Source organism: Erythrolamprus reginae, chromosome 2, assembly GCF_031021105.1.
Source record: "Erythrolamprus reginae isolate rEryReg1 chromosome 2, rEryReg1.hap1, whole genome shotgun sequence".
Lineage (NCBI taxonomy): Eukaryota > Metazoa > Chordata > Lepidosauria > Squamata > Dipsadidae > Erythrolamprus > Erythrolamprus reginae.
The window spans coordinates 18,575,719-18,601,360 of record NC_091951.1 but is presented as its reverse complement, the minus strand read 5'-3'; the positions used below and the strand labels follow the sequence as shown (position 1 = coordinate 18,601,360).

General features: G+C 46.9%; 1 protein-coding gene across 1 annotated transcript; it reads right to left on the bottom strand.

The window, feature by feature from the left end:
• Nucleotides 1-20,362, bottom strand: LOC139159809 (zinc finger protein ZFP2-like). The gene is made up of 5 exons (XM_070737206.1): nt 20,297-20,362; nt 18,994-19,118; nt 16,756-17,536; nt 8,766-8,895; nt 1-2,064 (listed from the first exon to the last, which is right to left on the bottom strand). Exons 3-5 carry the CDS (start codon nt 17,470-17,472, stop codon nt 635-637), a joined length of 2,277 nt encoding a protein of 758 aa, XP_070593307.1. The 5' UTR covers nt 17,473-17,536; nt 18,994-19,118; nt 20,297-20,362; the 3' UTR covers nt 1-634.
• Nucleotides 20,363-25,642: the final 5,280 nt, after the last annotated feature.

Here is a 25,642-nt window from a genome sequence, read left to right as displayed (position 1 = left end):
ATTCTGGGAGTTGAAGTCCACAAGTCTTAAAGTTGCCAAGTTTGGGGACTCCTGCTTAAGATGGTCACCCTGTGTACACCCGCTCCTTTTAACATTTCTCTACTTGAAAAAAGTATGGCGGCCCTCGACTTCAGAACATGAGACTGTGTGCTGTTTTGCTCCCCGTAAACTAGGATTCCCTCCTCTTCCAGGTGGAATTTTCCTGATCTATATCTTATGGGTTCTCCAGGAACTAAAAAGCCAACCAGACGTATCTCGAAACAAGAGTGGAAGTTCTTCTTTACAATATTCATTCTATTCCACGCCTGGCAGATTCTCTTTTTCTAGGAAGAGATTTTCGCCAGCCCTGCAGTGTGGGTCCTGAACAGAAAGCATGACCTCCTCTGATCACCTTCTCCAGGAATCGCACCATCGGCATTTCCCCAAACCTCCTTTTGTCGGGGTAGATTGGTGGACACGGGTGTACACCTGCCAGTTTATGGTAGCATCGCTGTTCATAAAGGTGGCCAATTGTTGAAAATGCGCCCCTTCTGGAGGAGAGGTGGAACTGTCGGCGAAATACCGAAAATCTGATGTCTCCCTCGGGAAAGGAAGACCCCACTGAGAATCCACAGAGGTCCATCTGAAGGAGATCTCAAGGATTCCCTTCTGTGTGGATTCGCTGATGACTAATGAGGTTTGAGCTCTGAGTAAAGTTTTTCCCACAGTCTAGACACCGGTACGGCTTCTCTCCGGTGTGAGTCCGCTCGTGCGCCACTAAGCTGGAACTGCCCCGGAAACTCTTCCCGCAGACGGAACACTGGAACGGTTTCTCCCCGGTATGGATTCTCTGGTGAGTAATGAGGTGGGATTTGTAACTGAAGCTTCTCTCGCACACCATGCACTGGAATGGCTTTTCCCCCGTGTGAATCCTCCGGTGTGCGCTCAGGCGCGAGCTGACGCTAAAGCTTTTCCCACACTCCCCGCACTGGTACGGCTTTTCGCCCGTGTGGATTCTCTCGTGGCTCACCACCTCGGAGCTACGGAGAAAACTCTTCCCGCAAAAGGAGCAGCGAAAGGGTTTCTCTCCCGTGTGCGCCCTCTCGTGGGCCAGGAGATCGGAGCTCTCGCTGAACGTTTTCCCGCAGTCCAAGCAGACGAAAGGTCTTTCTCCGGTGTGGCTCCTTTGGTGCTTCCGGAGCCGAGAGCTGACGCTGAAGGTCTTCCCGCACTCAGAGCACTCGTATGGCTTTTCTCCTGTGTGGATTCTCTGGTGGCTGTTGAGGTACGAGCTCTGGCTGAAGCTTTTCCCGCACTCCAAGCATTTGTAGGGTTTTTCTCCGGTGTGGATCCGGTGATGGGTAATGAGGTTGGAGATGTCGCTGAAGCTTTTCTCGCACACCGAGCACTGGTACGGCTTGTCTCCCGTGTGGATTCGCTGGTGGCTCACGAGACCCGAATTGCGGCGGAAGCTTTTGCTGCAGTACAGACACTTGTAGGGTTTCTCTCCCGTGTGGGTCCGCTCGTGGGCGATCAGCCCGGACTTCACGCTGAAACTCTTTGCGCAATGGGAACACTTGTAGGGCTTCTCGCCCGTGTGGGTTCTCCGGTGGGCGATGAGACTGGAGCTGACGCTGAAGCTTCGCCCGCACTCCGAACACGTGTAAGGTTTCTCGCCCGTGTGGGTCCTCTCGTGGACAATCAGGCGTGAACGAAGACTGAAACACTTTCCGCACACCGAGCACTTGTGGACTTTTTCCCCTGCGTGATTGGAACCCTGGTTGAAAGTTTCTTGGCATATAATGATCTTGACAGCTGGTTCGTCATCGGCGGTTTTCTTTTCTGTCGGGGTGACGCTGAGATTTTGGTAACCCTCCACCAAAGAAATGGAGTTTTGAACCCTCTTCCTTGGAAGTGTTCTCGAGCCAGCGTGTTCTGGCTTCCGCTGACCTTCAGAGATGGATCCTTGCTCCTCATCGGAAACGGAATCTGGGGTGCTTCCCTCGGGTGCCTCCTGCCGCAGCTCAGGTCCTCTCGTCGCCAGTTGCGGAATCCCAGCATCCTTGTTACATGGGCAGAGATCCTCTAAAAGAAACCCCCAATAAATTTGGAGCAAAATTAGTATAAAATTGTTCTAGGTTTGTTCTTTGAAATCAAAAGGGCAAATGAGGAAGTAGCAATAGCACTTACATTTAGACCCCAGAGTGCTTTACAGCAGGGGGTCTTCCAACTTTGGCAACTTTAAAAACTTGTGGGTTTTGATTCCCAGAATTCCCTGGCTGAGGGATTCTGGGAATTAGAGTCCACAAGTCGTAAAGTCCTCAAGGCTGGAGACCCCCTACAGCAGTTTACAATGCCAGCCTATCACCCTCAACAATCTGGCTCCTCATCTTACTGACCCTGGAAGGAGGGAAGGCTGGTTTAATCTTGAGCTGCTCAGGATTGAACTCCAGGCTGTGGGCAGAGTCAGTCTGCAATACCGCATTTTAACCACTGTCCCCACCAGGGCTCCCTGAATCAAGGCAGCAAAATCATACATTTATTTTTAAAATCATTTCAAAACTGCCAAAATTCCTTCTAATCGACAGGAAAACCTGAGCCTGTACCTCGAGCGATTTGATCTATTGGTCTTCTAAGATGGATGGATTGATTTCCCAGCTGTAATTCTGGGGGAGGTGGAAGGAAAGAGGGGAAACCAACATCTAAGAGGGTGCAATCCATTACACGGGTGATGGTGGCAAGAGTTATCACTGACAATGTGAAGAATAAAATCTCTCAACATTCAGCCTCCTTTTTTACGGAGGCACTTTTCTTGCAAACTGAAAAATTAAAGTATTTTTCAGAATACAAGACGCACCTTTCCTGCCCCTAAAAGAGGCTGAAAATTTGGGTGCGTCTTATACTCTGAATGTAGCTTTTTGAAGCTTTTTTTTCAGTCCTAACTAGGTGCTAATGATACTCCCACTTGCAGGCTTTTGCACTGCTGCTCTCTCCAAAGGTTTTTTTTTACCAGCCCTAAGTCTTTGTAGGCTTTTTTTCATTGCTACTAGCTCCAAATAAGGGGTTTTGTAAAGCCCTAATCAGGGAATAAAATTATGTGTGATGCTGACTAAGGACGCCAGCCAAATGAATACAGTGATACCTCGTCTTACGAACCCCTCATCATACGAACTTTTCGAGATACGAACCCGGGGTTTAAGATTTCTTTGCCTCATCTTAAAAACCTTTTCCGTCTTACGAATCTGAGCCCGGGTTCGTGGCCTCTTTTACTGAGTGTGCACTCTTACCGACAGAGGGATTCCCCTGTCTTATGACTGCCCCTGATGGGATTTTCCATTCGTTTCCCGCACCCGCCGGGATTCCCCGCTTCCTGACTGCCAGCTGAAGTGCCTGGTCCAAATGCCCCCCTTCCTCATCCATCTGCACGGTGGGAGGCAAAGCGCTGGGGTGGGGGGTGTCAGGCCAGCCCTCCTGCCTCCCCCCCAGCCAAAAACGCAAAGCCGCCCCCCCCCCACAGCCGCCGAAAGAGGCTTGAGCCTCCTGGTCCTCCCAGCCCCTCAGTCCTTCCCCTCGCCCGTGGCCGGCAAAAGCTGCCTCCTGAGCCCTCTTGCCCAGCAGGAGGCAAAGCACTGTGAGTTGTCAGGCCAGCCCTCCTGCCTCCCCCCCCAAAACGCAAAGCCGGGCCGCCCCCGTAGCCTCTGAAGGAGGCTTGAGCCTCCCGGTTCTCCTCGCCCTGGCTTAGGGGACGGCGGAGGAGGGACGGCCTGACACCCCCCACCCCAGCGCTTCACCTCCTACCGGGCAAGAGGGCTTGGGAGGCAGTTCTGCTGGCCATGGGCGATGGGCAGGACTGAGGGGCGGGGAGGACCGAGAGGTTTAAGCCTCCTTTGGCGGTTGCGGTGGTGGCAAGGCTTTGCATTTTTGGCTGGTGGCGGCGGCAGGAGGGCCGGCCTGACACCCCCCCACCCCAGTGCTTCGGGCAAGAGGGCTCGGGAGGCAGTTCTGTCGGCCTGCTATGGGGGATCCTTCCAGCTGAGAACGATGTGCCAGAGGGTCGGGAAGGACTGGGAGGCTCAAGCCTCCTTCGGCAGCGAGGTCCCGCCTTCCGTGTTTCTGAGTTTTGGGCTTGCACGCATTATTCGCTTTTCCATTGATTCCTATGGGGGAAATTGCTTCGTCTTACAAACTTTTCATCTTACGAACCTGGTCACGGAACCAATTAAGTTCGTAAGACGAGGTATCACTGTACTTGGTAGGCAGATTTCCCCCCCCCTATTTTCCTCCCCCAAAACTAAGGTGCGTCTTATACTCCGAAAAATACGTTATGTGCCATCAGGTTGGTGTTGACTCCTTTAACAATAACACAGAAGGATTTCCCCCCTGAATCGGTTGAGAAGGGCAACATAGAAGTCTAATAAATAGAGTTTGGAAACTTCAGATTGTCCAAAATGCAGCCGCACGAGCGGTATTGGGGCCCACATCTTGTCATCACTCCGCGGATTGCATTGGCTGCCGATCTGTTTCCTGGCACAATTCAAAGTATTGGTTATGACCTATAAAGCCCTTCATGGCACTGGACCAGAATATCTCAGGGACCGCCTTCTGCCACACGAATCCCAGCAACTGGTCAGGTCCCACACAGTTGGTCTCCTCAGGGTCCCGTCGACCAAACAATGTCGTCTGGTGGGACTCAGGGGAAGAGCCTTCTCTGTGGCGGCCCCGACCCTCTGGAACCAGCTCTCCCCGGAGATTAGGATTGCCCCCACCCTCCTTGTCTTTCATAACCTTCTTAAAACCCACCTTCTTAAAACCCACCTCTGCCATCAGGGGAGACATCTCCCCCGGGCCTATACAGTTTATGCATGGTATGTTTGTGTGTATGTTTTCTTTTTAATACGGGTTTTTTAGTGACTTTTAATTATTAGATTTGTTATATATTGTGTTATTGTTGTTGTGAGCCGCCCCGAGTCTGCGGAGAGGAGCAGCATACAAATCTAATTAATAATAATAATAATAATAATAATAATAAAAATCCAATTAAATAAATAAAATAAAAAAATAATAAATAAATAGAAACATAGAAGTCTGACGGCAGAAAAAGACCTCACAGTCCATCCAGTCTGCCCTTATACTATTTTCTGTATTTTATCTTAGGATGGATATGTTTAGGCATATTTAAATTCAGTTACTGTGGATTTACCAACTACGTCTGCTGGAAGTTTGTTCCAAGGATCCAAGGATTTCAGTAAAATAATATTTTCTCATGTTGCTTTTGATCTTTCCCCCAACTAACTTCAGATTGTGTCCCCTTGACATAAAGTCCCATTTCCTCCATGATCTTCTCGCTCAAACAGATCCTTCAGCTCTTCCAATGGTGCTCTCACCACCACTGTAATAACCACTGTCCATCCTGCTTGGTGCTGGTGCCCCCACTCTCTTCTTCTTCCTCCCACCTTCCTAGGCTTATGGAGTCCTGAACAGAGCGAGGCCTTCACATCATGTGTCCAGAGAAGGATAATTTGAGCCTCAATTGACAATTCTGGCTATAATTCTTCGGCTTACTGTTTTTCCTGTCTGCCTTATGAGGCCTTCGTTTACTCCCAAAGCTTACCTTTAATTGAATTGGACTATTGTTAATTGAGATGATTTCTCTACACTCAAGATATTCCCAGCATAAAGGAAGGTTTCGCAACTTGGGCGTCCTCCTCGATCCACAGGTGACATTGGAACATCATCTTTCGGATGTGGCGAGGGGGGCGTTTGCCCAGGTTCACCTGGTGCACCAGTTGCGGCCCTATTTAGACAGGGAGTCATTGCTCAGTCGCTCATGCCCTCATCACCTGGAGGTCCGATTACTGCAACGCTCTCTACATGGGGCTACCTTTGAAAAGTGTTCGGAAACTTCAGATCGTGCAGAACGCAGCCGCAAGAGTCAGGGCTTCCAAGATTTGCCCACGTTTCTCCAACACTCCGTGGCTTGCATTGGCTGCCGATCGGTTTCCGGTCATAATTCAAAGTGTTGGTCATGACCTTTAAAGCCCTACATGGCATTGGACCAGAGTACCTCCGGAACCGCCTGCTACCGCACGAATCCCAGCGGCCAATAAGGTCCCACAGAGTTGGCCTTCTCCAGGTCCCGTCAACTAAACAATGTCGTTTGGCGGGCCCCAGGGGAAGAGCCTTCTCTGTGGCGGCCCCGGCCCTCTGGAACCAACTACCCCCGGAGATTAGAACTGCCCCCACCCTCCTTGTCTTTCGTAAACTACTCGAGACTCACTTATACTGCCAGGCATGGGGGAGTTGAAACACCTTTCCCCCAGGCTTTTTTATACAGTAATACCTCATGATACGAACTTAATTGGTGCAAGGAGGAGGTTCGTAAGACGAAAGGTTCGTAAGACGAAACATTGTTTCCCATAGGAAACAATGTAAAGTCAATTAATCCGTGCAACAACAAAAAAAACCCGCAAAAAACCGCTGCCGCCCGGCTGTCACCTTTTAAAACAGCCTGGGGGCTTCGGCGTTGGGAGGCTGCTGAGAAGCTCCCCCGGCTGTTTTAAAAGGTGACAGCCGGGCGGCGGGGCTTCTCAGCGAAAGTTCAGGTTTGGGAGGCTGCTTTGAGGAGGTGGGGAAGCCTCTTGCAGCAGCTGCCACAGCTGCCGGCTTCCCCGCCGCTCGCCCGCCGAGGATGCTGACCTGCTGCCTCGCGGGGAAGCCGGGCAAGAGCGATCTTCTGCCGGCCATGGGCGACTCCCCGTCGCTCGCCCATGGCCGGCAGAAGACCGCTCTTGCCCGGCTTCCCCGCGAGGCAGCAGGTCAGCAAGAGCGATCTTCTGCTGGCCATGGGCGACTCCCCGCCGCTTGCCCATGGCCGGCAGAAGATGGCTGTTGCCCGGCTCCCCCACGAGGCTTCCCCCATCCTTGCCCGCCGCCCGCCCGTCGAGAATGCTGACCTGATGCCTCGCGGGGAAGCCGGGCAAGAGCGATCTTCTGCCGGCCATGGGCGAGCGGCGGGGAGTCGCCCATGGCCAGCAGAAGATCGCTCTTGCCCGGCTTCACCGCGAGGCATCAGGTCAGCAAGAGCGATCTTCTGCCGGCCATGGGTGACTCCCCGCCGCTCGCATTGGGGTGGGGGGGCTGTCAGGACACCCCCCCACCCCAGCACTTTGCATCCCGCCGGCTAAGAGCAATCGGGCAGCAGCTTCTGCCGGACACGGGTAATGAGCGGGACAGAGAAGCGGGGAGAATCAGGAGGTTCCTTTGGCGGCTGGAGGCTGCCTGGCTTTGTGTTTTTGGCTGGGGGAGGAAGCAGTAGGACCTTCCTAACTCCCTCCCCCCCAGCCAAAACCCCAAAGCCTGTTTGCTGCCACACGATTTAGCCAGGACAGGAGCGAAGTGACGTGGAGGAATGGGGAGCTGAAACCGGGCGGTTTCAGCTTTCCATCCCTTCACGTCACTTCGCCGCTAAATCGTGTGGCAGCAAACATGCTTTGGGGGTTTGGCTGGGGGGGGGGAGGGAGTTAGGAAGGTTCTACTTCTTCTCCCCCACAGCCAAATCCCCAAAGCATGTTTGCTGCCACACGATTTAGCGGCGAAGGGACGTGAAGGGATGGAAAGCTGAAACAGCCCGGTTTCAGCTTTCCATCCATCCACGTCACTTCGCCGCTATATCGTGTGGCAGCAAACATGCTTTGGGGGTTTGGCTGGGGGAGAGGGAGTTAGGAAGGTCCTACTTCTTCTCCCCCCCAGCCAAAACCCCAAAGCATGTTTGCTGCCACACGATTTAGCGGCGAAGTGACGTGAAGGGATGGAAAGCTGAAACAGCCCGGTTTCAGCTCCCCATTCCTCCACGTCACTTCGCTCCTGTCCTGGCTAAATCGTGTGGCTGCAAACAGGCTTTGGGGTTTTGGCTGGGGGGGAGAAGTAGGACTTTCCAGCAGCCTCCGAACGCCAAACGCGGAAGTTCGGGTTTGTTCGGCTTCGGGAGGCTGCTGGAAAGCCGCCCGGCTGTTTTAAAAGGTGACCGCCGGGCTGGGGGGCTTCCCAGCAACCTCCCGAACCCCGAACCCGGGTTCGGGGGGGTGCTGGCAAGCCCCCCAGGCTGGCTGCGACCTTTTAAAAGAGCCGCACCGCTTCCCATCTGTCTCCTGAAGCTGAATGGCAAAGCCGAACTTCCGCGTTCGGCTTCAGGAGACAGCTAGGAAGCCGCGCGGCTGTTTTAAAAGGTCGCAGCCGGCCTGGGGGGGCTTCCCAGCACTCCCCCGAACCCCGAACTTGTGTCGAACTTCCGGGTTCGGGGTGGTGCTGGGAAGCCCCGCCGCCCGGCTGTCACCTTTTAAAACAGCCGCGCGGCTTCCCAGCAGTCTCCGAACACCCGTTCGTAACTCGAAAAAAGTTCGTAAGAAGAGGCAAAAATTTTCTGAACCCCGTTTTCGTATCACGAGTTGTTCGCAAGACGAGGGGTTCGTATCTTGAGGTATCACTGTACTTTGTTTTATGTTTGATATGAATCTGCTGTTTGGTTTTTTAAATAATGATAGGGTTTTATATGTTTTTTAATATTAGATTTGTTCCACTGCTATATTGTTTTTATTACTGTTGTGAGCTGCCCCGAGTCTTCAGAGAGGGGCGGCATACAAATCTAATAAATAATAATAATAATAATAATAATAATAATAATAATAATAAGTTGGAATTTGGATGCAGGAGAATTGTCCCACCAGGAAGTTCGTAGACGAAGCGATGCACCTCAGGGGGCTTCGAACGTCACACAAGTTGTGCCTCACCTGAAGATGAGTCCTCCAGAAGCAGCTCCTGTTTAACTTCCAAACTCAATTGACTCTGCTCAATGTCCGGCAAGGTTTGGTCACTGGCCTTTGGAGAGCTCGCCCCCGTCTCTTCCAATAACTCAGGCACCTGGAAAAAGCAGGAAAAATCCCATTCAAGGATGAGGAGAACAGCGCTGACTAGGAGAGTTCCGCAATTGTGATTGGTTATTCCTTGTGTGTCACACATGGCCAATAAAGAATTCTCTTCTCTTCTATAGTGACCGATTACGGTTTTTTTCCCTAGCTTAAAAATCATCGAGGGCAGTATATCTCCCAACTTGGCAGCTTTTAAGATAGACGGACTTCAATTCCCAGAATTCCTCAGCCAACAGGCAGACTGGGGAATTCTGGGAGTTGAAGTCCAGGTTTGGCCAAACTTGAAATTTAACACCGATCTCGAGAAATGAGTAGTGCTTGACATATGGCCACAACTGGGACCAGAAATGTTATTGTTATTGTAAAGTGAGGCAACATGTGACTGCGCCAAATTTTACAACCTTCTTACCAATGTTCCCTCTAATTTTTTTCCGGTGTGGGCGGAAAAGTATAGTGTCTGAGCGGCAGTCCCCTTGGGACTGGGCGGCATTAAAAAAATAATAATAAATAAAAAATAAATAAATAAATAAATCCCTTCTTTTTTTATTAAAAGAAATTAAGAATGAAAAAAACCCAAAATCCATTACTATTAAAACTAAAACAACCAGCAAAACCAAAAACATAACTATTAATAAAAACAGGTGAGGGCTGGGGGATTTTTTCTCTGTTATTATTTAAGTGCTTTTACCACATGCCTTAAATCAAGAGTCATTTCTCTCTCTGTTTCTCTCTCTTTCCTGTCATTCTCTGCCTCAATCATTTTCTTATTTCTCTTTTTTCTCCCCTTTTTTCTATCATTTCTCTCTCTGTCTTCCTTCCACTCTTCTCTTTCTTCCTTTCTCTCTCTCTCACACTCTTTCTCTCTTGTTTTCTTTCTCTCACTTTCTCTCTCTTGTTCCCTCTCTTGCTATCTCTTTCTCTCCCCCCTTTCTCTCTTTCTCACTTTCTCTCGTTTTCTTTCTCTCTCTCTCTCTCTTGCTTTCTCTCCGTTCTTCTCACAGCGGAGACCAGCGAAAGTGATTTTCAATGTCGGGTGTGCGGGTGCGCGCGTTCCCCATCCTCCTGCCAGCCCGCTCGGAACATTCAAAATAAGAAAAACCTACGCCGGCGGGCAGGGGGATGGGGAGTGCGCGCACCCACGCGCCCGACATTGAAAATCACCTTCGCCGGTCTCCGCTGTGAGAACACCTGCCCCACCTCTCCTGCAGCCCCCTTGCTGAGAGCCCGGGACGAAAGCGCTCTCGGCGAAGGGACTGCGAGAGCGGCGGGGCGGGCGTTCCCGCTGTGGGAGGAGCCGCGCCCCAAGGCGGAAAGTGGAGGAGAAAGAGAGGCGGATCGGGCAGGGGGCAGCGGCGAGAAGCCAGGGGCGCGAAGGGGCCGGAGGTGTGGGGCAGCGGCGGCTCCGTGCGCGCCCTTGGAAAAGGGGGGGCGTTTTGGGGTGCGCGCGCGCAGGCATGCACAGCTTACAGGGAACAGTGCTTCTTACTACAGTCATTAAGCGAATCACCATGACTGACACCAGGTGATTATGTTTTGCATCCTTTCCAATTGCTGGCTTCCCCAGTGACTTTATTGGAAATCGGCTGGGAAGGTCCCAAACGGTGATCACATGATCATGGGATCCTGCAACCTTTGTAAATGCCAGCCAGTTGCCAAGTGCCTGAATCACAGTTATATTGCCGTGGGGATGCTTTGACGATCGTAAGTGCATGGTAAGGTAAGTCACACTTTTAAAAAGTGATGTTGCAACTTTGACTGGCTGTTAAATGAATGTTCATAAGTCGAGGACTGCCTGTACCCAGCAGGAGGTTAGGTAAACAATGGACAATTCTAAGTACAGTGGTACCTCATCATACGAACTTAATTGGTTCCAGGAGGAGGTTCGTAAGGTGAAAGGTTCGTAAGATGAAACAATGTTTCCCATAGGAATCAATGTAAAAGCAAATAATGCGTGCAAATCATTCAGGAAAATCCCAAACTTTAGAAGGGAGGCGAACAGAGGGCAGGGAGGAGCAGCTAAAGGGGGCGGGTGGAAGAAGCAAAGCTAGGCTAAAGGGTGAGTGGGAAGGAAGAAAGGCAAGGGGGGCGCCCCTCCCTTTTCTTTCTTAAAAAGACACAGTTTCAGTGCCTTTGCAAGCATGCAAAATCTTTACTCCTCCAAGCTGCCCCTCCCTTTTCTTTTTTCAAGACACCCTTTCAGTGCCTTTGCAAGCATGCAAAATCTTTACTCCTCCAAGCCGCCCCTCCCTTTTCTTTCTTCAAAATAGGGGGGGGAAAGAAACCCCTTCATCCCAGCAGCATCTGCTTGGGTTCGTAAGGTGAAAATAGTTCGGAAGAAGAGGCAAAAAAATCTTAAACACCGGGTTGGTATCTTGAAAAGTTTGTTAGAAGAGGCGTTCGTGAGATGAGGTACCACTGTACTTTGTATTCCCTCTTCAGAATTACGTAACAATTAGTTTTACCTTAATTTCCCCCCCCCCTCTGAGTTATTATAAGAACTATTGAATGAGGGGCAGGAACTTTCTTCCTCTGCCCTCCAATAATAATAACTACAACAACTACAACACAGTTGGAAGGGACCTTGGAGGTATTCTAGTCCAACCTCCTGCTTAGGCAAGAAACCCTACACTACTTCAAACAGATGGTTATCCAGGTGGAAGGTCTTAAGCATAAAGCGTATCAGGAAAGACTTAATGACCTCAATCTGTATAGTCTGGAGGACAGAAGGAAAAGGGGGGACATGATCGAAACATTTAAATATGTTAAAGGGTTAAATAAGGTTCAGGAGGGAAGTGTTTTTAATAGGAAAGCGAACACAAGAACAAGGGGACACAATCTGAAGTTAGTTGGGGGAAAGATCAAAAGCAACGTGAGAAAATATTATTTTACTGAAAGAGTAGTAGATCCTTGGAACAAACTTCCAGCAGACATGGTAGATAAATCCACATGGCTGGGATAAACATACAGTGATCCCTCTATTATCGCGAGGGTTCCGTTCCAAGACCCCTCGCGATAATCGATTTTTCGCGATGTAGGGTTGCGGAAGTAAAAACACCATCTGCGCATGTGCGCCCTTTTTTTCTATGGCCGCGCATGCGTAGATGGTGGAGTTTGCGTTCCCCGCCGCCCATGCAAAGGGGAAACCCCGATTCGGCTCCTCGCTGCTGCTGCGCTACCGAGCAGATCAGCTGCTGGGCGGCCGAAGGAACCTTCCCTGGGTCTTCCCCCTCTTGCTGGCGGGCGGGCGAGCGGCAGGCATCAGCGAGGAGCCGGGGTTTCCCCTTTGCGTGGGCGGCCGGGAAGACCCAGGTTGGGGGTTCAGGGGGGTGCTGGGAAGCCCCCCAGGCTGGCTGCGACCTTTTAAAACAGCCGCGCCGCTTCCCAGCTGAGTCCTGAAGCCAAACGCGGAAGTTCGCCTTTGGCATTTGGCTTCAGGACTCATCTGGGAAGCGGCGCGGCTGTTTTAAAAGGTCGCAGCCGGCCTGGGGGGCTTCCCAGCACCCCCCCGAACCCGGGTTGGGGGTTTGGGGGGGTGCTGGGAAGCCCCCCAGGCCGGCTGCGACCTTTTAAAACAGCCGCGCCGCTTCCCAGCTGACTCCCGAAGCCAAACGCGGAAGTGGTTTTTTTTTTTAATTAATTTTTTTTAAAAATCGCGATATAGCGTTTCGCGAAGATCGAGATCGCGAAACTCGAGGGATCACTGTATATCCATCCTAAGATAAAATACAGAAAATAGTATAAGGGCAGACTGGATGGACCATGAGGTCTTTTTCTGCCGTCAGTCTTCTATGTTTCTATTATAAGATCTATTAAATGAGGGGCAGGAACTTTCTTCCTTTGCCCTCCAATAATAATAACAACTACAACAACTACAACACAGTTGGAAGGGACCTTGGAGGTCTTCTAGTCCAACCCCCTACTTAGGCAGGAAACCCTACACTACTTCAGACAGATGGTTATCCAACATCTTCTTAAACGCTTCCAGTGTTGGAACATTTACAACTCCTGGAGGTAATCGGTTCCACTGATTAATTGTTTTGTCAGGAATCTTCTCCATAGTTCTAAGTTACTTCTTTTCTTATTTAGTTTCCACCCATTGCTTCTAGTCCTGACCTCGGGTGCTTTGGAGAATAATTTGACTCTTTCTTATTTGTGGCACCCCCTGAAATATTGAAATACCGCTATCATGTCTCCCCAGTCCTTCTTTTCATTAACATAGAAACATAGAAGACTGACGGCAAAAAAAGACCTCATGGTCCATCTAGTCTGCCCTTATACTATTTCCTCTATTTTATCTTACGATGGATATATGTTTATCCCAGGCATGTTTAAATTCAGTTACTGTGGATTTACCAACCACGTCTGCTGGAAGTTTGTTCCAAGGATCTACTACTCTTTCAGTAAAATAATATTTTCTCACGTTGCTTTTGATCTTTCCCCCAACTAACTTCAGGTTGTGCCCCCTTGTTCTTGTGTTCACTTTCCTATTAAAAACACTTCCCTCCTGAACCTTATTTAACCCTTTAACATATTTAAATGTTTCGATCATGTCCCCCCTTTCCCTTTTGTCCTCCAGACTATACAGATTGAGTTCATTAAGTCTTTCCTGATACGTTTTATGCTTCAGACCTTCCACCATTCTTGTAGCCCGTATTTGGATCCGTTCAATTTTGTCAATATCTTCTTGTAGTATTAAAAAAATGGAGTAGATTACTACACATGTAGATGGATAAACAGTTGGCTGACCAACCGCACCCAACGAGTTGTCCTCAACGGCACCAAATCCACATGGAAAAAAGTAGACAGTGGAGTACCACAGGGCTCTGTCCTGAGTCCTGTACTCTTTAACATCTTCATCAACGACCTGGACGAGGGAATAAAAGGGGAACTAATAAAATTTGCAGATGACACCAAGCTGGCGGCGGTAGCCAACACCCTTGAGGACAGGCTCAGAGTACAAGAAGACCTAGACAGACTATCACAGTGGGCCCATACCAACAAAATGAGGTTCAACACCGACAAATGCAGAGTCCTCCACCTCGGCAAAAAGAACCCTAGACATACATACAGCCTGGGAGATACCCCACTCAGCAGTAGTGACTGCGAAAGAGATCTTGGAGTCTTGGTGGACAATCAACTAAACATGAGTCAGCAATGTGCAGCAGCCGCCAAAAAAGCCAACTCAATCCTAAGCTGCATCAACAGAGGAATACGCTCCAAGACCAGGGAAGTACTAATACCACTCTACTATGCCCTGGTCAGACCCCACCTGGAGTACTGCATCCAATTCTGGTCACCTCACTACAAAAAAGACATCGAAACTCTGGAGAAGGTGCAAAAAAGAGCAACCAAAATGATTAGGGGACTCGAAACCAAGACTTACGAAGAGAGATTGAGAGAACTGGGCATGGACAGCCTAGAAAAAAGAAGGTCTAGAGGGGACATGATAGCAGTTTACAGATACTTGAGGGGTTGCCACGGTGAGGAGGGGGTCTCTTTATTCCCCAGGGCACCAGAGGGCCGGACGAGGAACAATGGTTGGAAGCTGACCAAGGAGAGATTCAACCTGGAAATAAGGAAGAACTTCCTGACGGTCAGAGCGATCAACCAATGGAACTGCCTGCCAGGGGAGGTGGTGAACTCCCCAACTCTGGACACCTTCAAGAGGAGATTGGACTTCCATTTGGCTGGGGTGCTGTAGGGTTTCCTGCTCAGGCAGGGGGTTGGACTCAATGACCTAACGGTCCCTTTCAACTCTATTAATAAATAAAAATAAATAAAAGTAGCCATGCCGGTCCCTGCAATTGTTCTTCATATGTTTTAGCCGCCAGTCTCCTAACCATCTTTGTCGCTCTTCTCTGCATTCTTTCTAGAGTCTCAACATCTTTTTTACATCAGTCTGCGGAGAGGGGCGGCATACAAATCTAATTAAATAAAATAAATAAATCATGGATGACAGGCAGGAAAATCCCTCCCCCATTTTCTTCCCGTTCGCCGAAATTCCAAGATGGCAATTCCAAGATGGCGCTGACAAAAGTCCTTGTGTGTCCAATCAAACTTGTCTGAGAAAGAATTCTATTTATTCTCTAAAGAAAAAAAAGGCTCCCATTCACTTTCCCAAAAGAGGAAAAAAGCAAACCAGCTTGGCACAGAACTGCTGGATTTGGGGAAGCAGCCCAACAAGCAAAACCGCTCTGAGTCTTCGGAGAGGGGCGGCATACAAATCTAATAAATAATAATAATAAAATAATAATAAATAAAAAGCGCTGTGCCCACAGAAGGGCTGCAGGATGGGCAATTGCCCCCCCAGCCTGCGTTGCCACTCGTACTGTCCACGCCCATCCCCCTGGGCTTATTTTCAGGGTCAGGGCGGCATACAAATCTAATAAATAATAATAATAATAATAATAATAATAATAATAATAATAATAATACTTCGGAGAGGGGCGGCATACAAATCTAAGTAATAAATAAATAAATATAAATTAGGCCCACTCCCCCAAAATTAGGGTTGGACCTATTTATTTATGTATTTATTCAATTTTTATGCCCCCCTTCTCCTTAGACTCAGGGCAGCTTACAACATGTTAGCAATCGCACTTTTTAACAGAGCCAGCATATTGCCCCCACGATATGGGTCCTCATTTTACCCACCTCGGAAGGATGGAAGGCTGAGTCAACCTTGAGCTGGTGATGAGATTTGAACTGCTGACCTATAGATCTGAATAAACAAAATCTCACAGCCAACCCCCACTCAGTAAAAGATCTTGGAATACCAATATCAAATGATCTAAGTGCCAAAGCCCACTGCAACAATATCGCCAAAAAGACTTCTAGAGTTGCTAACCTGATCCTATGCAGCTTCTGCTCTGGCAATCTCACACTACTCACGAGAGCCTACAAAACTTTTGCCAGACCCATCCTTGAATACAGTTCACCTGTCTGGAACCCATACCACATCTCGGACATCAACACCCTAGAAAATGTCCAAAGATACTTCACCAGAAGAGCCCTTCACTCGAAACAGAATACCCTACGAAAGCAGATGATCAATCCTAGGTCTAGAAATCTTAGAACTACGTGGCCTAAAACACGATCTAAGTATTTCCCACAAGATCATATGCTGCAACGTTCTACCTGTCAATGACTACTTCAGCTTCAACCGCAGCAACACAAGAGCACGGAACAGATTCAAACATAATATTAACCGCTCCAAACTTGACTGTAAAAAATATGACTTCAGCAACCGAGTTGTCGAAGCGTGGAACTCATTACCTGACTCAGTAGTGTCAACCCCTAACCCCAAACATTTTTCCACGATTGATCTCTCCAGGTTCCTTAGAGGTCAGTAAGGGGCATTCTTAAGTGCACCAGTGTGCCTTCCGTCCCTTGTCCAATTGTCTCTCCTTATCTCATTTACCTTTTCTTCCTTTCAAATATGTTCACCTACACTTTTATATCTTTTCTTCTATTCTTTTCTTTATTTATATTATTACATATCTATTCACTTCAATGTGTACAGTATTATGTATTGGACAAAATAAATAAATAAAATAAAATAAAATTTAAAAAATCTACCGTAAGCCTTAGTTGTCTGCAGTACTGCACTCTACCTGCTGCGCCACCCCGGCTTATTATCGGGGTGGGTTGTGTTTTCAGATAAACACAGTACAAATCTTGTTTGTATTGTGATATCCAGATAAACCTGCTTGAATCACTGTTAAAACTCAACACCCCCTTAAGGGGGAATCCTAACCCAAAATGTTTCAACCTTCAAATGTCTGATGTCTGGAACGCTCTGAAGAAGCTTAATCCTGCAAAACAAATCGATTCTTTCTGAAAATCTATTTACCTGCTGAGTCGGCCTCTCAGCTTCTTGTTGGCTCAAGAGGAAGCCCTCGGCCAGGGTCACTGCCTGGGTACAAGTCTCAGGGCAGCCATCTTTGACCCAGCCCTGGATCTCCGTGGGCAGGACGGCCAAGAACTGCTCCAGGATCAGCAACTCCAAGATCTGCTCCTTGGTGTGCCTCTCCGGCTTCAGCCACCGGTGGCACAAGAACCAGAGACGGCTGCAGGCTTCCCGGGGACCATCCACCTCTCGGTATAAGAACCGCCGGAAATGCTGCCGCTGGACTTCGGTACTGATGGCGTCCACCCGCAAGATGGCTGCCTTCACCTTCCCGTAGTCCCCAAACTCTTTGTCCTCAAAGGCTTCTCCTTCGTCTTTGAGGCCTGGGATGAGCTGGGACATCCATTTTCCGGGCTGAGTGTTGACCGCCTTTTCGATGGAGGACAGAAATAAATCGTCCCAGTATTGGGAAGCCGAGAACGGAGCATGCCCGGTTTGAGATGGAGACCTTTCCCCCATTCCTGAGGCGTTTTTCCCGTGTGACATTTTCTCTTCATTTTTCAACAGGCCGACATGGTTGCTCCCCCCGGTTCCTTCAGAAACATCTCCAGGACTTGCCACGCTCTGTCCTTCTGCTTTTTCCTCCTTCTGCACCACTGGCAGATAATCCTGTTGATCCCGGGGGCTCATTGAGTCTTCGTCTTCCTCCTTGGAGGCCATTTTAACTCCTCCAGGCCAGAGCGACTTTGGTCCAGCTTGGCTTGCAACCACTCAAAATGTCTGCCTGCCACAAAGACACAAATGTCATTACGTTGGGTTATTTAAGAGCTGCTGAAATAGAACAACTTTTACTCTGGGACCGTCTTCTGCCACACGAATCCCAGCGGCCGATAAGGTCCCACAGAGTCAGCCTTCTCCGGGTCCTGTCGACAAAACAATGTCGTCTGGCGGGCCCCAGGGGAAGAGCCTTCTCTGTGGTGGCCCTGGCCCTCTGGAATTAACTCCCCCCAGAGATTAGAACTGCCCCCACCCTCCTTGTCCTTCGTAAATTGCTTAAGACCCACCTATATCGCCAGGCATGGGGGAATTGAGACATCTCCCCCAGGCTTATATAGTTTTATGAATGGTATGCTTGTGCTGCATGGTTTTTAAATGTTGAGTTTTTAAATGTGTTTTCTTTTAAACATTAGATTTGTCACATTGCACATTGTTTTATTATTGTTGTGAGCCGCCCCGAGTCTGCGGAGAGGGGTGTCATACAAATATAATAACTTCTTCTTCTTCTTCTTCTTATTATTATTATTATTATTATTATTATTATTATTACTACTACTACTACTACTATTGCATTCTCCAGCTAAGGGACCCTTTGGACTTCGTTTCCCAGAATTCTCCAGACAGCATGGTTATTGCAGAGAATTCTGGGAGCATAGTGGTCTCAGCTGTGGACATGTTGGACTGGACACTGACAATGGATCCCAGAGTTCTCCAACCACGGCTCAGAATTCTGGAAGTGCATCGTTCAGAATTCAGTTGCCATAATTCCCCAGCCAGCGAACCAAATAGCATCCGAGAAATAAATCAATTCCACGACTGTGCCTCTCGCAAAGTACGATTTATTAACAGCCATATCTGGATTCGACTTGAATCATTCCAACTCTGAGTCCCTTAGATCAGTGTTTCCCAACCTTGGCCACTTGAAGATATCTGGACTTCAACTCCCAGAATTCGCTGGCTGGGGAATTCTGGGAGTTGAAGTCCAAATATTCTCAAGTGGCCAAGGTTGGGAAACATCCGGGTCAAAACCCCATTACATCCGGGTCAAAACCCCATATCACATCCCCACACCCACAAGTGCAATCATGAGGACCAATCCTATGCAGGATTCCTGATTCCTTCCTGTGTTTGTTACTCTGGCATCTGGATAAAGGAATGTGGGGTGGCATTGCTCTAAACTGGAAGCAGAAACATCTGCTTGTACCGGTATCTCTTCAAAGCAGCTACATCTGTTCCTGAGTTTTCACAGTGGCCCTTGAAACCCAAGAAAATGCATATTTCACTTAAGGAGGCATCAGTAGCATCCCCCCCCCAAACACACATTCACCTTGATGTACCTTTTGACACCTGCTCAATTCAAATGATATTTAATACCATAGAACTATAGGCTTCCCTGAGCGAATATATATATAAAATTATCAAAATTATGTCCTTGTCCAAGTGTTGTAGCTTAGTTTCACCTACCTGGAGTAGAAGCCCATCGACATCATTGGCGCTTACTCCCAGGAAGGAAGGAAGAGTGGGATATTCCTCAAGTGTGCTTGAGCCCTTTGTCCAGCTGTAATTCTGTGTCTCCAGAAGAGAATCGCCTACAGAGGAAACCACAGGAATTTACTGAAGAGGGAGGGGGCATCTTCAGGATGCCACATTCCAAACAAAGCCATGTTTCTGGGCAGGTTTCTGCTTGTTCCTTGGGATGACTTAAAAGACAAGACCAAAGCCTCTCTTGGTTTGCGCTTTGTTATTTGGCTGATACTTCATCACTGGAAGTTTTTTTTTTAAAAGAGACTGGACAGCCACCTGTTTGAGCAATGGGGTTAGACTACAAGGCATAGAAACATAGAAAAATGATGCAGAAAAAGACCTCATGGTCCATCTAGTCTGCCCTTATACTATTTCCTGTATTTTATCTTAGGATGGATTTATGTTTATCCCAGGCATGTTTACATTCAGTTACTGTCGATTTACCAACCAGGTCTGCTGGAAGTTTGTTCCAAGCATCTACTACTCTTTCAGTAAAATAACATTTTCTCACGTTGCTTCTGATCTTTCCCCCAACTAACCTCAGATTGTGCCCCCTTGTTCTTGTGTTCACTTTCCTATTAAAAACACTTCCCTCCTGAACCTTATTTAACCCTTCGATCATGTTTCCCTTCTGTCCTCCAGACCAGTGTTTCCCAACCTTGGCAACTTGAAGATATCTGGACTTCAACGCCCAGAATTCGCTGGCTGGTGAATTCTGGGAGTTGAAGTCCAAATATCTTCAAGTTGCCAAGGTTGGGAAACACTGCTCCAGACTATACAGATTGAGTTCATTCAGTCTTTCCTGATATGTTTTATGCTTAAGACCTTCCACCATTTTTGTAGCCTGTCTTTGGACCCGTTCAATTTGATCAACATCTTTTTGTAGGTGAGGTCTCCAGAACTGAACACAGTATTCCAAATGAGGTCTCACCAGTGCTCTATACAGCGGGATCACAATCTCCCTCTTCCTGCTGGTTATACCTGTAGCAAAACCTCTAAGGTCCCTTCCAGTTATCTCTTCTGATTGATTGATTGACCCGCATAGAATCTGTTCCCTTCGTGGGTAGAATGCCAAACAGAAAGAATGGATGGAGGACGGACAGGCAGGCAGATGCAAAGGAAAGAAGCGGGAAAGACTCGTATGGAATCCACGGCAAGGAGGCGGGCTTGGCTTGCACCGACCGAGGATGCACTTTCCCCCACAACCCTGCATCCCTCCCTCCCCTTCCTTCCCCAAACTCACCTCTGCAGCAGGAGCGAACACGGGTCTTGCCCGGGACAGGCGAGAAAGCAAACCCACCAACCTCTCCCTCCCCCTTTTTCGACTCGCCCCTTTCCCCTCCTACAACCGGAAGAACCTGGGCGGCCATCAAACGGACGCGCAGTTTCTTTCCCCGGCAAATCTGGCCGGCGACAAACTCGATGGTTTTAACCCTTCGCTGGGGGGTGGTGGTGTTTAAATGGATGAAGCCTTTGAATGGGTCTTTTGAAACGTTTTGAAAGGGAAAAAAACAAGAAAGTCCAGCTGCCGCCTTAGGGGGGGGAAAAGCCTCTTTGGAACAACCCTGGTCTGGAGGTCGGAGAACCTCTACAGACTTTTGGGATATGCAATTTTGGAGGGACATCCTTTCGATCAGTGTTGTTGTTGTTGTTATTATTATTAATTAGATTTGTATGCCGCCCCTTAATGAACTCAATATGTATAGTCTGGAGCAGTGTTTCCCAACCTTGGCAACTTGAAGATATTTGGACTTCAACTCCCAGAATTCTGGCTGGGGAATTCTGGGAGTTGAAGTCCAGATATCTTCAAGTTGCCAAGGTTGGGAAACACTGCTTTGGATGGTGTTTGTTTGAATGGCAGGAATGGATTTCCAGAGGAAATCATTGTAGACTGTAAGAACCAGGAGCATTACTCAAGTGACCCTGAGGACACAGATAAACCTCTGATAGAAAAGAATGATGAGTGACTCTTTTATATATATATATATATATACAGTGGTACCTCTACTTACGAACTTAATTCGTTCGGTGACCAGGTTCTTAGGTAGAAAAGTTTATAAGAAGCAATTTTTCCCATAGAAATCAATGTAAAAGCAAATAATGTGTGCTATTGGGGAAACCACAGGGAGGGTGGAGGCCGTTTCCTCCCGGGAGATTCCTAGAGGCCCCAAAGAGGCTTCTCCCCACCTTTTCCAGCCTTGTTTCCACCTCTGATTTCCTACCTTGGCACAACATACAAGACAATAAATGCCCGTAAATCAAAGGGATGCTGTCAATGTTATACATCACTGTTGGGATGGTAGAAAAATAGACCGGCTGAGTCCTCATAACAATAAGTTTTAATTTGCAAACGATTCAGTATTATTATTATTATTATTATTATTATTATTATTATTATTAATTAGATTTGTATGCCGCCCCTCTCCGCAGACTTGGGGCGGCTCACAACAGTTTATTTTAGAAGAACCATTTGAAACAGGCCCCAAGTTAATCAGAAAAACAGAAGACTATGGGAATGTTGCTGGGCTGGAAATAAACAAAGACAAAACTAAAACCCTAGCTAAAATACCTTACAGAAAAATAGAAAAGTGAATTGACAAAGAAATTAGATCCACAAAGAGTTAAGAAAGTAAAATACTTGGGAATATAAGTAAAGAGCAAGATTTGTAACAATTAAAATCTATATAAGACTGCTGCAACAGATTAAAATAGACTTGGACAAGTGGAAATTTTTGCAGCTATCAACGGTAGGAAGAATTGCAGCTATAAAAATAAATATTATTGAAGTTACTTTTTCTATTCCAAATGGTCCCCCTAAAAGTAGGAAAAAAGTACTGTGATGAACTGAATACAATAATTCTGAAATACATTTGGCAAGGCTGCCCTGAATCTTCGCAGAGGGGCAGCATACAAATCTAATAAATTATTATTATTATTATTATTATTATTATTATTATTATTATTATTTAAAAAGCAAGAAAAAGATTGAAAATATTGTAAGAATCTAAATATAATGAGGGTTTGGGGTTACCAAACTATGAGCTTCATTATCAAGCTTCTATATTAACATGGGTAAGAGAATGTATAGCTATTAAACACAGGAAGTTACTACTTTTAGAAGGTCAGGATCTCCAACTAGGATGGCATGCTTTTTTATGGCATGGGGCTTCTTTTCAAGAACGTTTGGAGACTGCAGATGGTGTAAAATGCAGCTATGAGAGAAGTCACGGGCCTCCCAAGATACGCCCAGTCTCTCCAGCACTTCAAAATTCAAAAACAAAAAAAATTCCGAAGACAAAGTTGGTCTCCGAACACAATTCAAAGTGTTGGTTATGACCTATGAAGCCCTACATGGCATTGGACCAGATTACTTGCAGGACCGGTCTTCTTGGGCAAGAAAAACAAAGTGCACAGGTATAGTAAATGTGGTACCTTACTCAAAAGTAGTAACTGTGAGAGGGATCTTGGAGTCCTAGTGGACAGCCATTTAAATATGAGCCAGCCATGTGCAGCAGCTGCTGAAAAACTCTACACAGTTCTAGGCATCATTAAGAGGGAAAGAATCAAGATCACAGGAAGTGTTAATACCATTTTATAAGGCCTTGGTAAGGCCACACTTGGAATACTGCGTTCAGTTTTGATCACCACAATGTAAAAAAAGAAAGAGTGCAGAGAAGAGCAATATAGATGATTAGGAGACCAGAAGCTAAAACATACGAAGAACAGTTGCAGGAACTGGGTAAGTCTTGTTTAATGACATGATAACAGTGTTCTAATATCTCAGGGGTTGCCACCAATAAAAGGGGGAGTCAAGCTATTCTCCAAAGCACCTGCGGGTAGAGCAAGAAGCAAAAGGAGAGAAGCAACTTAGAACTAAATCTACTTCTCCTTAGCTCAACTTGCCTCCAGAAACTGTGAATGTTCCACTGGAAGTTTTCAAGATGTTGGATAACCATTTGTCTGAAGCGGTGTAGGGTTTCCTGCCTAAGCAGGGGGTTGGAATGGAAGACTTCCAATAACTCTGTTATTCTACTATATTCTGCTTTCCATAAAGAACAAATACTATTTGATCAAATAGAAACATAGAAGACTGATGGCAGAAAAAGACCTCATGATCCATCTAGTCTGCCCTTATACTATTTTTTGCATTTTATCTTAGGATGGATATGTTTATCCCAGGCATGTTTAAATTCAGTTACTGTGGATTTACCAACCACGTCTGCTGGAAGTTTGTTCCAAGGATCTACTACTCTTTCAGTAAAATAATATTTTCTCATGTTGCTTTTGATCTTTCCCCCAACTAACTTCAGATTGTGTCCTTGTTCTTGTGTTCACTTTCCTATTAAAAACACTTCCATCCTGAACTTTATTTAACCCTTTTGACACATTTAAATGTTTCTATCGTGTCCCCCCTTTTCCTTCTGTCCTCCACACTATACAGATTGAGTTCATGAAGTCTTTCCTGATAAGTTTTATGTTTAAGACCTTCTACCATTCTTGTAGCCCATCTTTGGACCTGTTCAATTTTGTCAATATCTTTTTGTGAGGTCCCCAGAACTGAACACAGTATTCCAAATGTGGTCTCACCAGCGCTCTATATAGCAGGATCACAATCTCCCTCTTCCTGCTTGTTATACCTCTAGCTATGCAGCCAAGCATCCTACTTGCTTTTCCTACCGCCCGACCACACTGCTCACCCATTTTGAGACTGTCAGAAATCACTCCCCCTAAATATGCAATTTTTTGTTAAGCCTAAAAATGGAAGATGAACAGATAAGAGACCATGATAGTGTGGGCACATAACTCTAGGTATACAATAGAACTAGACAAATGGCAAAAACTGTGGGAAAGAAGATCCCCACAGTTCTGGCCAAAGACCCCCTGTTGACTCACTGCATGTATCTTACCATCCCACCACAAGTTGAGAATCACCAGTGTCAGGGACATATGAATAGCTACCAATGATCTGCCCTTAAGGCCAGGGGTCCATCCACACCCATTTTCTCTAAAGTTCATCCAAAATTTGCACCTTTCAATTACCTGTAAGCTGCAAAACGTTATACATACCCCCTACATACTTATACATCCTTTTGTGTAATAATAATAATAATAATAATAATAATAATAATAATAATAATTTATTAGATTTGTATGCCGCCCCTCTCCGTAGACTCTGCTAAGCCATTAATGCTGCTTTGTGATCAAAACAATCCTCACACTCCCAAGATTTATGCACCTTTCCCTCATTGTGTACTCTCTTGAAAATTTCACGTTTCCCCAGGCCAAACATTTGTAGGATTTCCCTTCTGTCACTGTGCGAAGTTTCCAGTGAATTTTTTAAAAGAAAAAAATTCCAACGTCGTTCAAACCTAAATAGGTTTATTTCTGATATTCACTTACTGATGCATTTTAAACTTTGATTTGCAAAGGAAAGGTTTCTCATACTTCAAATACAGTGGTACCTCTACTTATGAATGCCTCTACTTAAGAACTTTTCTAGATAAGAACCGGGTGTTCCAAGATTTTTTTTGCCTCTTCTTAAGAACCATTTTCTACTTAAGAACCTGAGCCTGGAAAAATTTCCCAGGAAATTTGAGAACGGCACGAAGGCCTGGTCAGTTTTCTGCCATTCCCCGTGGGTTTCTCTCTCTGGCACAGTGTACGGGAGGCAGCCTCGCACTGGGTGTATGGGAGGCGCATGCTCCTCCTCGCCGCCTCAGAGTCCCTTTTTGTTTTTAATCCTTAAAGTTTTGGATTTTTTAAAAATTCCCCTCACCTCACCTTCTTCCTTCAACAGCGACTGTCCTCCTCCTCTTAGAAACATAGAAGTCTGACGGCAGAAAAAGACCTCATGGTCCATCTAGTCTGCCCTTATACTATTTTCTGTATTTTATCTTAGGATGGAGATATGTTTATCCCAGGCATGTTTAAATTCAGTTACTGTGGATTTATGAAGTTTGTTCCAAGGATCTACTACTCTTTCAGTAAAATAATATTTTCTCACGTTGCTTTTGATCTTTCCCCCAACTAACTTCAGATTGTGTCCCCTTGTTCTTGTGTCCCCTTGTTCTTGTGTTCACCCCTCCTGGACCTTATTTAATCCTTTAATATATTTGAATGTTTCGATCATGTCCCCCCTTTCCCTTCTGTCCTCCACACTATACAGATTGAGTTCATTAAGTCTTTCCTGATACGTTTTATGCTTCAGACCTTCCACCATTCTTGTAGCCCGTCTTTGGACCCGTTCAATTTTGTCAATATCTTTTTGTAGGTGAGGTCTCCAGAACTGAACACAGTATTCCAAATGTGGTCTCACCAGCGCTCTATATAGCGGGATCATAATCTCCCTCTTCCTGCTTGTTATACCTCTGGCGATGCAGCCAAGCATCCTACTTGCTTTCCCTACCGCCTGACTGCACTGTTCACCCATTTTGAGACTGTCAGAAATCACTACCCCTAAATCCTTTTCTTCTGAAGTATTTGCTAACACAGAACTGCCAATGCAATACTCAGATTGAGGATTCCTTTTCCCCAAGTGCATTTTTTACATTTGGAAACATTAAACTGCAGTTTCCATTGCTTTGACCAT

Bases quoted from the DNA above. Each gene is read 5' to 3' on its own strand.
- LOC139159809 (XM_070737206.1), bottom strand. From the start codon at position 17,472: ATGGCCTCCAAGGAGGAAGACGAAGACTCAATGAGCCCCCGGGATCAA. The intron at 8,896-16,755 runs GTAAATAGATTT...TGCTTTTTCCAG, and splicing joins CTGAGAGGCCGACTCAGCAG to GTGCCTGAGTTATTGGAAGA. The intron at 2,065-8,765 runs GTGAGGCACAAC...GGTTTCTTTTAG, and splicing joins TCTGGAGGACTCATCTTCAG to AGGATCTCTGCCCATGTAAC.